General features: G+C 34.7%; 1 protein-coding gene across 5 annotated transcripts in view; it reads right to left on the bottom strand.

Moving 5' to 3' along the window:
• Positions 1–16,759, bottom strand: part of LOC128985705 (glutamate receptor ionotropic, kainate 2-like) — a 79,379-nt gene that overhangs the window by 7,309 nt on the left and 55,311 nt on the right. For 4 of the 5 annotated variants that reach the window (XM_054405497.1, XM_054405498.1, XM_054405496.1 and 1 more), the window contains exons 7-12: positions 15,929–16,093; positions 14,571–14,723; positions 13,895–14,098; positions 11,527–11,730; positions 8,300–8,404; positions 6,345–6,602 (exon numbers count right to left, since the gene is read on the bottom strand). In XM_054405497.1, coding sequence (XP_054261472.1) covers positions 6,345–6,602; positions 8,300–8,404; positions 11,527–11,730; positions 13,895–14,098; positions 14,571–14,723; positions 15,929–16,093 — 1,089 coding nt within the window. Of the gene's footprint in view, positions 1–6,344; positions 6,603–8,299; positions 8,405–10,531; positions 10,733–11,526; positions 11,731–13,894; positions 14,099–14,570; positions 14,724–15,928; positions 16,094–16,759 lie in introns of all 5 variants that reach the window. The other variant, XM_054405499.1, reaches the window with a different exon arrangement.

Here is a 16,759-nt window from a genome sequence, read left to right on the forward strand (position 1 = left end):
ACTTACTCCAGACTACTCAAAGAAGATAGAGAAGTTTATGTAGTGATTACTTGGATCAAAATAAGCAAACAAGTTTGTTAAACATGTCCTATCTAGTTTAGTGTCTGTCTGTCTGGATGTGTTTTTTTACAAAAACATTCATAGCGTAAATGGAGGTTTTAACGATTTAACGTAGTTTTAAATAGAGAAAACTGTAGGTACATAAAGCAAGCAAGACTTAAATAAACAGATTTTCAGAAATTAGGACCAATAGGATAAACATTTTTGCAGAATCACAACGCTGTGGGTCAAAACATTAAGGGAGCTATTTATGAATGTGTTTTGTAAAACACATACAGACGCTAAACGAAACGAGATAGGAAATATGTTTATGTAAACCCTTTGCATATTTTATCCTAAGAAATAACCATGGGGTGGAAATTTCCCCACCATATTTGAAAAAAAATTAAATTAAAATGATTTTTTTTTAATTTTAATTGAATTGTTTACACCTTATACAGGGTGGCTGAAAAGTAACTTGCACCCCCCCCCCCCCTTAACTTTTCAACCATTTGAGATATTTGAAATCGGTTTGCGGCAACCTTCTTTGATATAAGGGGCTACAATAATTATGGTCAATTTTGAAAATTTTTCCCTTAGGGGTAGCGGGGGTTAGGGGTAACTCAAAATTTTCAAACAGCAACATAACATACTAATTATTATAGTCGAGTTTGGTATCATTTTGTAGGTCTTGACAAAACATAATAATTAACATAAAGGAAATAGAAATCGGACCAATAATAACAAAATGGCAGTTCAAAATTACTTTAAATAACAATTTTCTTAATCATTTTTAGCTACCATTTCGTTATTATGGTCCGATTTCTATTTCCTTTATGTTAATTGTTATGTTTTGTCAAGACCTACAAAATGATACCAAACTCGACTATACTTGCTATTTGAAAATTTAGTGCTACCCCCTACCCCCGCTACCCCTAAGGGCAAAATTTTCAAAACTTACCAGAATTATTGTAGCCCTTTATATCCAAACAAGTTGCCGCAAACCGATTTCAAGTATCTCTAATAGTTAAAAAGTTAATAAGGGTGCAAGTTAATTTTTTGCTACCCTCATGGTTATTTGGATTTAAAGCGTTTTAGGGCGCTATTTTGTTATTAGTGAGCCGATTTTGATTTTCTTTATGTCAAATTGTCAATTTTTATGTTTTGTCAAGACCTGTAAAATGATACCAAACTCGACTATATTTGTCATTTGAAAATTTTGAGTTACCCCTTACCCCCGCTACCCCTAAGGGCAAAATTTTCAAAATTGACCATAATTCTTGTAGCCCTTCATTTCTAAGAAGTTTGCTGCAAACTGATTTCAAATATCTCAAATGGTTGAAAAGTTAAGGGGGGGTGTACGTTACTTTTCAGCCACCCTGTATATCTCATAGGTATTTATTTTGTGTGTTTTACTAAGGTGTTTAAAAGTGAACTACTGTGTAGGCTACATGTAGTGAATTAACTGATTTTTTATGTGATAACTAATTATCCTCATAACTAATTCACATTACTTATATGATTTCAGTAACTATTCCATTTTGTAACATTCTAAAATCTATGTAATAGAACATAACAAACTACATGACGGCACTTTGAACAAATAAACTAATTTGTAACTACTAATCTTCGTGGTTATTTCATGTGCAAGGCTAAAGATCAGCCATGTAATACAAGAGTACTTATAAATTTACGTTAGTAGCTCTTTTCTAATAATTAATTCTCTCCTATATAGAGCACAAGGCATTTGAAGTCCAAAACAGACAAAACATATATATTACCAAATATTGTTTATGACACATTTCTTTAGTTAGGCATTTGCATGTATAAAAACTAAATGTTAGAAGTGTGTATAATAGCATTAAAGTCATATTAACATGCTTTTATTAAAAAACAAACATATTCCACCGACGTCCATGACACTCGCTCTGTTGCAAGACATTAAATTCAACCGTAGTATAAATGTGACATCGATGCTCACATATAACATTCTAAAATGCTAAGGAATGGTACTGAGAAACGCCTTCAACACTTTCCTCTATATTTATGTAGCCGACACGACACTGGTTTGAATTTACTACCGTGTACCGTAAATTTCTCCGTGTATAAAATTTCAACGCTTGCTATTTGACGTAAACATACTTGTTTTAAATTCTAACGTTTTATGATTTTTTTGTCTAATTTTGTTTTGTTAAAATTCTCAAGGTATAATGCTACGAGTGCCCTTCTTCTTGAATATTTATTTCTACAGGCAAAACTAAGCACCATTGGACCAGAAATGGTGCAACACGAGTACTGCTTGAGAGAACATGCGAAGATAAAGTTGTAGTAAACACGAATGAAGGGGCACTAAAGATAGCAGGAAGTTGCTACGAGACGAAAGTTACAATGAACCATACGGGATATCTCTAACATGATTTACTTTGGTTTAACACGTGCAATACATTGTACAGGACTTATTAGAGATAATGCATTTATTAATTTTCATACCATGCAGCTGTCCACACAGAAAAAATCCCAATGGACAATTTCACAAGCAATGATAGTCTTAAATTTAAAGTAACCCTATTCTTTTAGGTAAGTCACAGACAAATAAGAAATAAGTGAGTAAGTATTCTAAGTACAGGTAAAACAGCGTACAACAGTAGGTTCAGTGTAATGCAGTACCAAACAAATCGTTTAATCCAACAAACGTTGTGCTTATGCCACAAGTCAAAGATGTCAGGATACGATTTCCCTGAAAACCTTGCGAAAATGTAAGAGCATTTTTTTTATTTTACAGAAAATTTGTGTTTTTTTATCAACACAAAACTTATAAACAAAAAAGTAAAAACTAAATATTGAATATGCATGCATAAGGATGTGAACTATAATGGTACTATTTGTGGTTTAATTCAAGCAAATCTCCCTTCAATCTCATTAGATACAAATTGATCTAGCAATAGTGTGCACTATGAAGGAAACCGTGATTAAACAGCTTTTGAGTTTATCAACTGTACATAAGCAATGGTTCCCTATTATGAATCAAATGGTTTACATTTTTGTTAGTCTCAGTACATACTTATGTCAATTATAGTCCAAGATAGAAATATTGCGATACGTGTGCTTCCAACGGCCGCATTTGTTATATAACCTATGGAGACGTATTAGACGTAATAATTTAGTAAACTTCCCATTTGTTATGATTGTACTAGGAAACCGTGGTATTTTAACAAATCTACTTCATGACAATGCTTGAATTTTAAACCATTGGATTTAGAGCGGGGTTAAAATCCAAAACTGAGTAGAACAAGTTTCTTGGTTAAAAATAATCTGGTATGGCATTTATTTAAATTACAGGTTATTTTTTCATAGTTCCATAAACTAAAACAAAATTTGCAAAGTTCATACAAGTAATTAATTCCATATATCTCCCATCACTCTCTTTAAAAACGACACACTCAACTCGCAAATAATTTAAATATTGCTAAAAGATGATGCATAAGAAATAAAAAAAAGACCCTGACAATATCTGTAAAGTTTATACAGTTTACACTTTTACTATTGAGAAAATAATTATTTAAAGTTCTAAACAGTTTATTTAAACTACAGAGCGAAAACGCTTTTGTAATAACTGTAGAATCCTTCCAAAGGTAATTAATTTAGAAATATAACGCTATAGACTATGCATCCATAAAAAATCTACGTAAATTACACAAATTTATACAATTTTGTGGTATTGTTTACCTCTAGACTCTGTCAATAGTCCTGATCATCAGTGTTTTTTTTGTTTCACATGATGTATCTACTTAAATACATCTTATTTAATATATTTCACATAAATATATTTTAAAACGAAAATTCCAGATACTGTTCAAGTTTCCTTGTCGACCAAGCATATTACCACCTCTAAGATAGCTAATCTTATGTAAACATTCTAGATGGTTTCTAATTAAAACTCTAAAACCGTTAAAGCAGACAGCTTTGATAGAATTTTCAAAGAATTAATTAAAAATCCTCCTCCAATGGTTGAAAAGTCTTTATAAACGTTTGAACAGCATATTAGAAACTAATAGCTCAACTCCAGGGAGGTATCAAAGAAGTTGTTATAAAGAAACTTCAATGCCATTAAAAATATGCAATAATTGCATGACACTATCAAAAATAAGTAAACTATTTCGGAATTTTTATTATAGCTAGAAGACTTTTAAGCTATAATTTAATATTTATTAAAAATTAATTAACAATTTAGTATTGAATTTGGACTGGTTAGTAAAATCGATCATAAAGGTTGTCATGCAGGTTTTAATGCAACATAGAGTATGAATCATATTCTTCCATCGATAATAGCATTCGCAACGAGCAAACATGTAAAGTAAAAAATAAAGTAAAATGGCATCCTACTAGTTGAAGGTAAGTTATGATAGCTAGTTTATAAAATAGCAATTACAAATCAAATGATAAGAGTGAACAAGCACAGTTAGGAGAACACTTTTCAAATTAAATTTAATTCAGTTCATATCACAGAGAATTATCAATCTTAGTGGTGCTTATTTTTGCTGAGCAAATTGGTTTGGTTCAAAAATGTATTGCCAAACAACCAGCAAATATAAACGCTTTACATTACTGTTGATAATGCACTTTGCCGATGAAGTTTACATTTACCAATTTACGTAATTTGATCCTATTACGAAAATGCTTTGGATGGATTCTGCCCATCAGCGTACTCTCTATTATTGGTTTTATTGGAATATATACCTTTGGCTTGACATAAAATAAGATAAGTCATTTGCTGTAAGCTAATTACTCTATTGGGTGATAAATATTAACACTATCTATATATATAAAAGGCAAAGCCCTCACTGACTGACTGACTGACTGACTGACTGACTGACTCACTCACTCACTCATCACTAATTCTCCCACTTCCCATTTACCTAGGAGGCTGAAATTTGGTACACTGATTCTTTAGGCATTAAATAGGAAAACTAAGTGGTTTTTATTCTGATCGGACTCTCGGGCTCCGCCCCAGTGGCTCTGGAGTTTCCCATGTTAACCTAATGAGTACTCATATTTAAATGGAATAAATGAATCTTAACAGCTGTTTCAATTAAACAAGTTGGCTTTGTTCTATGATGTTCAATAGCATTAAAGTTACAAGGATTACCAACAGAGTGCAGCACTATTTTTTTTTTTATATTTGACAACAGCTAATTTTAAACCAAAAGGTGAGTGAGCAAAGCGAACGAACTTCAACCCGGAGGCGAGTTAGCGTAGCGAACGAGCTAACCTGAAGGCAAGTGAGCGCAGCGAACGAGCTCCAACTTAAAGGTGAGTGAGCGTAGCGAACGAACTTCAACCAGGATGTGTGAGCGCACCGAACGTGCTTCAACCTAAAGGTGAGTGAGCGTAGCGAACGAACTTCAACCAGGACGTGATTGAGCCACGCGAACGAGCTCACATATGAAGTTAAACGGGGCAAAGCCCGCGGGTACAGCTAGTTGAAACATATGTACAGAACTGTCGAGATTTTTTGCTTTATTTGTTATCAATAAGAATATTACACACGTACGCATATTTGAATGAAGTCAGCAACCACCAAACAGGGAGGTGTCGAATAAGGTTTGTATTCAGTCTAAACTGTCATGTGAAAAAACTTAAATTTTATTTACTGTCAAAACCAGAATAAAAAATAATAATAATTTAGTATGTATAATTTAGTATCTTGTTCCAACTAGTTTACGAGTTATTACAAGTCATATAAACTTCATGATACCTTTTATACTATCGTTTAGGAAGGGGAACTAATTGAAGGAAATAACTTGTTTACGGACATCTTGATAACATTTTCAAAATTCATTTCTTTATGGGCTACTAGAAAACAGTTATTCTCGTTCGCGTTGTTGCATATACAAGTACGTATCAGGTCAATTTAATCCCGTGTCCGGACAAGAATAATATATTTTTCGTAACATACAGCCTTTTTAGTTTGAAAATAAATCAACATTTTTTATAATTAATCTTAACTGGATATTTCCTGTATTTTTTCAGTTTTCAGTTTTAGTTTTAAATCATAAATTAATTTTTTATGAGTAACATTCCAATTGCGTGAAAACTCTTTGAATTAATAACAGCCCAAAAGTTAAGCCACAATTCAGTGGATTTCTAAACAGGTCGTAATATTTATTTTATGTTGACTTAAATTTTTCACAGGGGGTCTTTGTATAACTTATATTTGCTGGTTGTTATGCAAAGTCTTTTCTTTACATTGGACTATTTATAATAGTTTTATGACAATGAAAGCGAAGAGCATTCGTGCACTTTACCTTGGGATTGAGGTCGGATCCTTGCTGCATCAGCGTACCGATCGTGAACCAGAAGCTGTTGGATAGCGAGAACTGGTTTTCTATTAGATCGTTCTCCTGGTCACAGGGGTGTGGGTTGTGCCACTCGTAGGGTGAAAACCTCGCCACAATGAACATGGTGATGGATACGAGCACGTACGCGGCCAGCACGTACAGCCAGATCTCCACGGCCAGTGGGTTCATGAACGAGAACAGTCGCGTCTCTTGCGATGTCGGTACCTGCAACGGACCAACCAGGCTACTGTGAATACAATAGTTAATCACGTAAAAGACCTGTACGTCCATCCAGATGTCCACTGAGTTGATGAAAGGGAAATTCTGTGTGTCTTATGTGGTTATTCGGACCAGCGACTTTAAACGTCACTCACGAGTATACCTAAGTTTGGTTAAAATAACTAAGGCGCGGTTCAATTCGGACCTTAACACTCACGGCAACGCTTAACTTGTAGGTCGAACGGAAAAACAATAACGGAGGTTAAATACGATGGTTTGAAACCCCGTATTCCTATAAAAGTTTAATTTATCGAGACCTGCCGAATTAGGTGTACTACAATTCGAGAAGGGAAAATTAAGATGACAACAAACAAAGACATAAAAAGCATAACTGAAAGCGTACCCTAGGACTGAGCCCAGAACCCTGTCTCAGCAAGGTACCAGTGACAAACCAAAAGCTGTTGGACAGGGTAAAGTTGTTGGTTGGAGTCTTGGGTGGTCGTGGACGGCGCCACTCGTAGGGCGAGAGTCGTGACATAGCGTAGAGCATGAAACATTGCACGAGGTATGCAGCCAGGGCGAGTAACCAAATGTCCAGTGCCAGCGGACCCATGAAGGTGAAGAACGTAGAGGCCTTGTCTGTTGGAACCTACATGTCGACCATAGAGCACAACATGAAAAATTACATCAGTTGGGTGGTCAGTAACGGTATTTCGACGTCCAGCACCAGCAGACCCATCGAGGTGTAGAATGCCTGTTGGAACTTACATGTTTATCTTGTTACATGTTTATTATAGAGCAGAACAAAAAAAAAACTGCATCAGTTACGTGGCAAAAATAATCAGCATGATAAAGGCCATAAAGGTCATTAGGTCCATAGTCTTTTCCTTTAACTTAAAAATAATCAATCTCTTTAAACTAATCTGTACTCTGTTTCCTATTCAAGAAACTACAGTAGTGTGTTTATTCCTAAAAGCAGACCAATATAAGATCTTAATATAACGATCATGAAAAATCACCAGCTAAAAAGGCTAGAAAAAACAGTTATCAAAGCACGTTTGAAATAAAGTGAAAATATATACAGCAGAGGGAGAGTTGCTGCAAGCGCAATAAAGAGAACCTGTTAAAAGGAATATGTTGTAGCACAATTCTCTCCGAGTGCGTTATTGGACTAATAGAATTTGATATTACGATTGGAATAAAAGAAGCGCGTATTGTGCGATACGGTTGCAGTAAAAGCCTGAATTTAAGTTCACATTTCTAAAGTGTAGCTCCGATTAGGGGTTTTTCCATCAACCCAATTGCCCATTTGCTGATGGTTTATTTACTTTTTTGGTTTTAACTAGAGTTAGAAGAGATTATTATTTTTTTTTTTAGGTATAGAATATGAAAATGTTGTATGTATACAAAATTATATATTGTACGGTATTATTAAAAAATTAAAATAAATCATTTCACATTTTTAGTATAATCACGCTAAAAGAATCCATTGTTCAGGATTCACATACTAAAAGTATAAAATATATTTTCCCGATGTCGTTTTTAGTAGACCTGATTATTAGACATGATTTTAGTAAGGCCAGTGTTAGAGGAAATTCCAACATCCTAATACCATAGATTAAAAGAATAGACACTCCATTAATATATGCTATGACTTTGGACATCCAATAATACAAACAGATACCTATTCAATTTGAACTCACCTTAAATAGTATGCTGATCCCAAGGTTCATAAAAGGTTTTGTAAAGTCAATAACGCTCTCTCTGGCATAATTAATTGTCATGGACCCAACTGCTAGATCTGCTTTCTATGGAAAATAACATTTTGAATTAATATTAACTTTTTTTCATTAATTGAATTGAGCCTACAAGTTAAGGCTGGTCATAGAGTTAAGGTAGAAATCTCCAAAATTTTAGAGTTCGGAAAAACACACAATAATGGAATCTAAAATTTCAGACATTATCATTCCTTAGTAAATTATAAACTACAGTAATTGTAACGCATTTAGAACAACAATTGAAACATACTGTATTGCACAATTATACTTAGGAATACGAAACATAAGCAGTTAACCAAATATACAAATACTTTATTAACCAACACATTCTACAACTAGTACCCTGTAAAATATCACAACACACAAGAAACATTAAATCATTCTCGTTTCATCGCACATTTCAAACACAGATTTCCACCACTTCATGTCAAATTGCGTGTGAGTAAATCCCACCACTCGGAATCAAACATTCTGGAATAAGTTTCTCTGACGAAGTATTCGATATTTTAGATCCCTGCAATATTCCGTTTGAGTGATAACGTTATTGCGTCAGACGCGAACGCCAAATTTCCGGAGTGTCGCTCGCGCTGAGCCGACTTCCGTCGACGTGATGAGCGCTTCTCCCTGCCTGACGAGCGAATTGCAATAATTATCAATGCAAAGTCAAATCCTCACTTAAGTGATACGAGTTGAAACTTTCCTCATTACGTTAAAGACGTATAAACAAGTTTTAATGAGCTCTTATTGAATTTACTTTCGACTTTACAAACTTGCAAACTCTGTTTGTATATACATGTAAAACTCGTCTCCAATGGATATTATTTATTCAGAATTCGTTGAAAGTTATGTCATTATTAATTGTTATCTTGTTGCACCGACTTATCCAAGTTGTTTGTGGTATTGTAGTCTGGTGTAATTTAAATTGAATAGATTTTTTTTATGTCCTGTTAAAGTAATCCTCTCTGAGACTTAATGTATCAATAATAAACATAAATGTATACTCTTTTAAGCTATTACTTCGGTTTTTATCCCATAAGGGGGGTTGCCCATGAGGACTCAAACAAAGTTCTTAAATAGCAGCATCGGTCGAGTTTATTACCGTATTAAAGGTCTTAGGTAGTACAACACATTGCCACAAACTCGAAGATTCATTGAATTTGCAATGCTATTGTATGCCGATTGTACGTTAACTCCTTAGAGGGGCACCCGCTAGAATTCGGAAGAAAATCACAAACTCAAGCATAGATCGATATGCATATCAAATTGAAGACCTTAACTATTATAATAGAATGCCGAACATTTGAGCTCAAAAGAACAACGAAGTAAACATTGGCAGCCGTGCAAAGATTCAAAATGTCTGATCCAAGAAATTAAAACGGCTGCCATTTTTTAATCGGGTTTCCGTTCAAGTTTGGGTTTGCGACAGTGTATGCCACCGCGCAAGTTTATTATGAGGTGATACTTAACTTGGCCTTTGCTGCTATTTAAGAATTCTTTCTGAATCCTCGTGTGCTATTCGTAAGCCCTTAAGGGATAAAAAGTAAAAATAGTTTTAAAAAGTAGACATGTATGAATATTATTTATATACCAAATCGCATTACTTTATATAAAACGGATAAAATATATACACCGTTTCGGGACTTTTCAATCATACTGTATACAGTATTAATCAATTGATTAGTTGGCAAGTCTTTGGCTCAGTCGCTAGCGTGACGTACTGAGGGACCGAGGCAGTGAAGTCGTGAGTGTGCGTCCTGGTGCAAGGTTGAAAGTAGTTAATAATCTCATGAAAAAAAATTAAATATAGCATACTATATTTCGGCCGCTTAGAAAGTGACCTCCTCCAGCATTGGTTTAGCATTAGAGCGCAGGTCGTTTTCTAAGCGGCCGTATTAATATTACTTTTGAATTGGTTCGGATTATGCCTAAGCCAAAGAAAACAAGTTAGCTCTCTAAATAACTCTGTTGTAATTTAAACCCGTATCTTTGACAACTATAGCACAATAATGGTGATGCCTCCCATGTCTTAATTGAGCAACGAACTCCAGACGAGACATACCAAATGGTGACACTTAGAATTTTACAATCTATAAATTTCTACAATTCTGACATTGCCGAACGTTCACTGTAACAATTAACCCCAATGTTGTACTATACCTTTTCCATAAGCTGACGAACTATGCCATTCCACTCGCCAGTGTCGGGGTCGTACACACCGTACTTGCCGTCCGGTACCAGCTGGATGCGGTACTCAAACCCTACCATGTCCGCTATCTCCTTCAACAGGTCGATACAGAACCCCTCGAACTTGGGGGTCGTGTCGTTGTCTACGGCACGCATCATCACATACGGGGTCTCCTACGGGTCAAACTAGTACATAGCCTACTGTGCTCACAACAGTTATAATACGGGGTGGCTAAGTTGTAGGTTTAAACAGCACTTACTTCAGTTTATACAATCTACAACACAAAGGTTAAAGCATATTAAAACAACAAGAAAGAAAATAGTATTGTGTCTGGAATCACACAGCCGTCGTGATATTAGATATTGATTCTTGCATGATAGAGATTTGTTTTATATAATCTGGGATGTTGGAGAAACGAAGACGATTCTTTTATACAAGTAGAGAATAGCTATAGCGTAGGTTCAATAAAGGCAGACGATGCAGAGTTTGAGAAATGTATTATATAAAATGTGATTGTATGGAAATTTAGTATCATGAGTTACTAGTGTATACTTTGTGAAAAGTTTAACAAGAATGGTTATGTAGAATGTAAAATGTTTTATATTTATTTGCTTTCAGCATTCATTTAGTAAATGTAGGTTTTCTAAGTCACTGTAAACAAAAATATGATTTTAAATTTCCGCTGTAACTATTATGGAGGAATATAAATAAACTGTTATAGCTTTAGTAAATTCGATTTAGTTTTATAATAAACTATGAAGCTGCTAATTATCTGCTTAGGGTATTATTTTAAATATATACAATTTGGAGTAATAAAAAATATTAGGATAGGAAAAGCAGTAAGTTTCACACAACCTAGATACAACAAAAATACATCAACAACAACAGTGGACCAACGATACAGCGGATAGTGCGAGTAATGTAGGATGTATAGCTGTAGTCATACAGATTATACATGATGTTATACATGTTTCATGAGCTGCAGCACCATGCCATTCCATTCGCCGGTCTCAGCATCCTGCGCCCCGTACTTCCTGTCCGGGACCAGGTCTAGGATATAGTCGAACCCAACTTCCTTGGACACTCTCTCCAGCAAGTCCACACAGAACCCGTAGAACCTAGCGTTGCCTGTGTAGTTCTTGCCGTAATGCATCATCACGTACGGTATCTCCTGCCAGGCAAGTGTGGTTGTACTTGGTGGAGTAACAAGACATATAATAATCATACAAATAGATAGACGTTGGAGAACACCTGGACGCGAGGGATGTTCCAGCTGAATAGTTCTTATCTTTAACAAAATAAATACATTTTATATTAGATTTACACTGCATGCATAGCAAAAAATAAGAACCGAAAGTGGCAAGTATACTGTGTGCAATTGTAATTGTTGCGAAGGGGGGAGAGTGGTCACTGGTTTTTGTATATGGCGCCATTTATAAGTTCTAGAGGAGTGGACGGTACAACACCGTATATTTGGTTAGATGTGTATATGCAAATGACAAGTCTATCACAGAATCATAGCTATTTTCTCGAGTTTATTTTTATTTGGGCCCATGTCATCATGCTCCTCTGCAATTCTCAAGCGTGTTATCGATAACCGAACCGTGATGGATGACTCTTGAGGATGCGGTTTACTAGGAAGTTGATAAATGCATGGTGCCAAGTGATGCTGGGACATGTAATTAAAGACTTTAAGGGAAGGTTTCAAAATTACATGCAAATAACGTACTTAACCTGGCGGACATTGTTTTCCATAAGCAATAGACATCTGAATAACATTTCCAACTATTTTCAGTAAGTAGTGTATTTCTGAAATGATAAGAGTTAACAAGTATTTTAGTGTAAATACAAAAGAGTAATAATTGTAATTTTGAACCGTCGGTCTTTTTGGTAACTTTTAAATAGTTAAATATTCCATACATGTAGTAAATAACCAATATATCATTTAGCTTGATTGAGTTAAACTTTGTTTGGTTTTGTGAACATAAAAACAAAGGAGTTTATTTTTATAATATTTGCAGATTGTATAAAGAAAAATCCGTAAACAAGCAATGTTAAATAATTTATTTTCTTCTGTCTTGGGTTGGACAGCTTTTAGTACTTATTTATGCCGTGTTTATCACTTTGAATTTATCGGTTACCAATAATGTAGGTCTCGAATAAAAATGCGATTTACAAACTTCTACCGACCAGACCTCCCTCGAATAATACGATTGAGCCAACAACCTTTACAAATAGTTTTGACTGTATAAACTCATAAAAATTTCCATTTATAAAAATTTTATCTGAGATGGAACAATTTTAATTAGAGTGATTGTGTCTACGGACAGGGTTGTAAATGTTGTTTAAGTTGTTCATTCATATATACAGCGTTGGTAAAAAGTCTGGAGACCTCCTGTTATTTTTTTAACGACCCGTACTAGAAAAACTAAACTCAGCACACCTTTATTACATGAGTTTAGTTTTTCTAGTACGGGTCGTTAAAAAATTAACAGGGGGTCTCTAGACTTTTTACTAACCCTGTATAAATTCAATAACAATGGTCAATTATACGGTTATTAAATAGATTACTTATAACAAAAATATTACGCATGAATATTTGTTTGTTTACTTAGTACAAGTCCGATTAATATGGATATGATGTTACTTTTAGCAATGTGTACCGTTTCCTCAAATCACTTTTGTTTGTGACATTTTTAGTTTATCATTTAAAGCTTTGGTATACAGCGATCCTTTGAATCTGCATACATTGGCAATGTTAGGCGTGATGAATCCGGATGATATTTGACATAACACCATGATTGTGTGCCTGTTAAATCTCTTTCTCAATCCTGGTGTATCACGGGAATTAATTAGCATCACAAGCGTGTTGCTTGTAATCTGCATTCAGTTTAGATTAGTTATTTAGCACTAATCGGATCATTTAAACGGGAACAAATTAATTTGATTAACGTTGAAAAAGTCAGTTGCATGGTGGAAGGGCTGCATTAATATAAGGGTCATATTATTAAATATTACCTAAAATTAATGTACACTTTAATGTTGTTCATAACCTATCCTGTCTTTGTAATGTCTTTGTAAATATATTTAAACTGAGATTAAAAGGGAATACGTATTGGTCATTACCGAATTGTGTATTCAATAATATAAATTTAAACTATTTATAAGCTTGTTTTTGCCCCAAACTAGGAGGTAGGTTCTGGACGAGAAATGTTTTTTACATTACTTCAGGCTAGTCCCGGAGGGTTGTGGCAATACCACATGGATAAAATCCATTGGTGTTTGGTGGAATTGAAACCCAGGACTACGTCTAGAAACTATGCACCGAAACTTACCAATATTGTGATGACGACTAGAGTAACATTCATGGAGCCAGAATCAAAGAAGGCTCCTTTGTCCGAGATGTTGACTCCACCAGTGGGACTCCATTCCCCCACCTTCACCAGCGAGTGTTGCTTCAGCTTTAGCAGGTCCAGCTTGAACTGGATACGACGCCCTTCCTTAAACTCTATAGGACCACTCAGACCCTTCAGCTCAACCTACAGTTAGAAAAGAAAATTTTGAAATTCTAACTTAGGTACTAAACCTGGATATGATTGTTTACACACCTTTACTATGTAAAATCAACTGAAACAAAAACAAAAGGTTTTCCCTACACTATACATAAAAAAAAAAAAAAAAAAAAAAAAAAAAAAACACTATACAAAATTATTTAGAACATCAGGCGGATTTATTTTTTTCATCTCATATACCAAAAGACTCAGTATAAAGTTATAATAACTTTTAATAGAATGTTATACTTACTACTATACAATAGGGACTGCAGATTTATAAATCAAAAGGAATTGTTATAGAAAAAGTAATCTTAATCTTTCACATTATACTTTAAATATTTCTACCGGAGCAGATCAAAGAATACATCATAGAGCTTAAGATATATGTAACGGCCAAATATATTTTAAGGAACAAATTTTTATAAATACAATTCAGCTATAATTTTGTTTTACTTACAGAGTTTATGTAGTTTATGAGGCTTAGTCCACCGTCCCAAGGCTGTTCAGCTTCACAGGAAACATTGGCTAAGGCGAGGGAGTGGCTCTGCTCTAGCGTCTGCAGTCCGAGGGCAAACACGTGTACAGAATCATACATCAGCGCTGGCTCTGCCTGAAAATGCCATCAATGTACGTATAGCTTTACAGGAAACATTGGCTAAGGCGAGGGAGTGACTCTGCTCTAACGTCTGCAGTCCGAGGGCAAACACGTGTACAGAATCGTACATCAGCGCTGGCTCTGTCTGAAAATGCCATCAATGTACGTATAGCTTTACAGGAAACATTGACTAAGGCGAGGGAGTGACTCTGCTCTAACGTCTGCAGTCCGAGGGCAAACACGTGTACAGAATCGTACATCAGCGCTGGCTCTGCCTGAAAATGCGATCAATGTACGTATAGCTTTACAGGAAACATTGGCTAAGGCGAGGGAGTGACTCTGCTCTAACGTCTGCAGTCCGAGGGCAAACACGTGTACAGAATCGTACATCAGCGCTGGCTCTGCCTGAAAACAACCAACAATGTACGAATTTGAAATAAGCCAGTAAAACAAAATCAACATCATTGTCTGCAATTCGAATAGATTTTTTTAATTATTACAGTATTATCTCAAAAACCCGAAAATTTTTGATCGATACTGGTAGTTGATGCAATACCAGTAAATGTCACTGAATAAGGTTGTTATTGTTGAGTAACATTGTTTTAACAATCTTTATCGCATTGTTATAGATTTAATCACATATTCTATGAAAAACCAGTCAGTTCTACAGAAGTTATAAGCGGGAGGAAAAGCGAACCAATCTATCGAAAAGTATTTCTATCGAAGAGAGAGCTAAAAGACGATGATTAGGTTGATGATTAGGACTGTGAAGCTGAACATTACTGATAATTGAACAATCCCTATCATACAAAGAACCAAACGGAATAGATTTAGTTTTGATGTTTGAAAAAGAAAGTCTTTACCGTTAAATCTTTACTGTCATGTTAGTAGGGATAATTTTACATAAATAATGAGGTGTAAAAAATTCAAACAACAACCTAGCACACATGACTATACAATTCCCAAATATCTCAAGTAAAAAGCACACATTGCAAAGTGAGGCTTATAAGATATAGTAGTATATACAGTATATAAGTATAAGTTAAGGGAATAAAGACTAGCCAAAGCATCGCAATTCTGGGGATACATTTCAATAGCAAATTAAGCTTTGCACAATGCACATATCAGAGGTAATACTCATCGGTTCCATGAAGCTTTCTCTATTAATTATAGCTATTCATTACTGATATACTGACACTAACTATGTTATATTACCTTACCTGTATGATCCTAGATTTGTTTAACAGATTTTGTCCAACAGGTTGGAACTTTTCCATATCTTTCAGTATTTCCATCACTCCAACATCCTCGGCATCCACGATGCGAAATGCAGTCATATTTACGAAATTGTACTTGAAGTCTTCGAGATCAAAAGTTTCTATATCCTGTTAAACAAAAACGATTCAGTTTTAATTCGTTAAAATGTGTCATACAATATACCTACTAAATATATATATTAGTAAAATGACTATAACTATTGAATTACAAAGTAAATTTCTGTTGATGTGAAGAGCGAGCATAACATGTTTAGTTCTTATTCATAAAATAAAATTGAAAACATATATATGCCTATTAGGAAAGTAAATATTTTTAAACTATTTGTTTGTTTTGTTATTGTGCTTGTCTGGCTTTGAGGAGAAGAATTTCGGTTTACACTATTAACAAGTAAAATACGAGGAAAGTAAAGAGAGTTTAAAGTTTCAGAAAAAAATTGTCGTAAACGTGAAATGAAAATATTACCATGTACTCAAGAGTATGAAAATCTCATTTCGTGTTAAACAAGGGTACGGTATCTGTACTTTTAAGCGTCACAAGCGGAGATGACTTGATAATGAAAAAATCTATTAAAGAGATGTTAGAAGGGAAGGCAATATACGGCAGCGTAATAACAAAGTTGTGATAAAGTTAAAAGTTGGGACAACCCAAAACTCTGCCTCACCGCACGGCCCAACTTCAACGGACGGAGTGTTTCGAATTATTCTACAAAAAGTTTATTCGTGTGACAAGGTACGAATATAAATGTGCTAATAAATCAGTTCCGGAAGACTTCC

This window comes from Macrosteles quadrilineatus, unplaced genomic scaffold (assembly GCF_028750875.1).
Source record: "Macrosteles quadrilineatus isolate MER2022 unplaced genomic scaffold, UCM_ALF_1.0 Scaffold_2__2_contigs__length_208266976, whole genome shotgun sequence".
NCBI classification, from domain to species: domain Eukaryota; kingdom Metazoa; phylum Arthropoda; class Insecta; order Hemiptera; family Cicadellidae; genus Macrosteles; species Macrosteles quadrilineatus.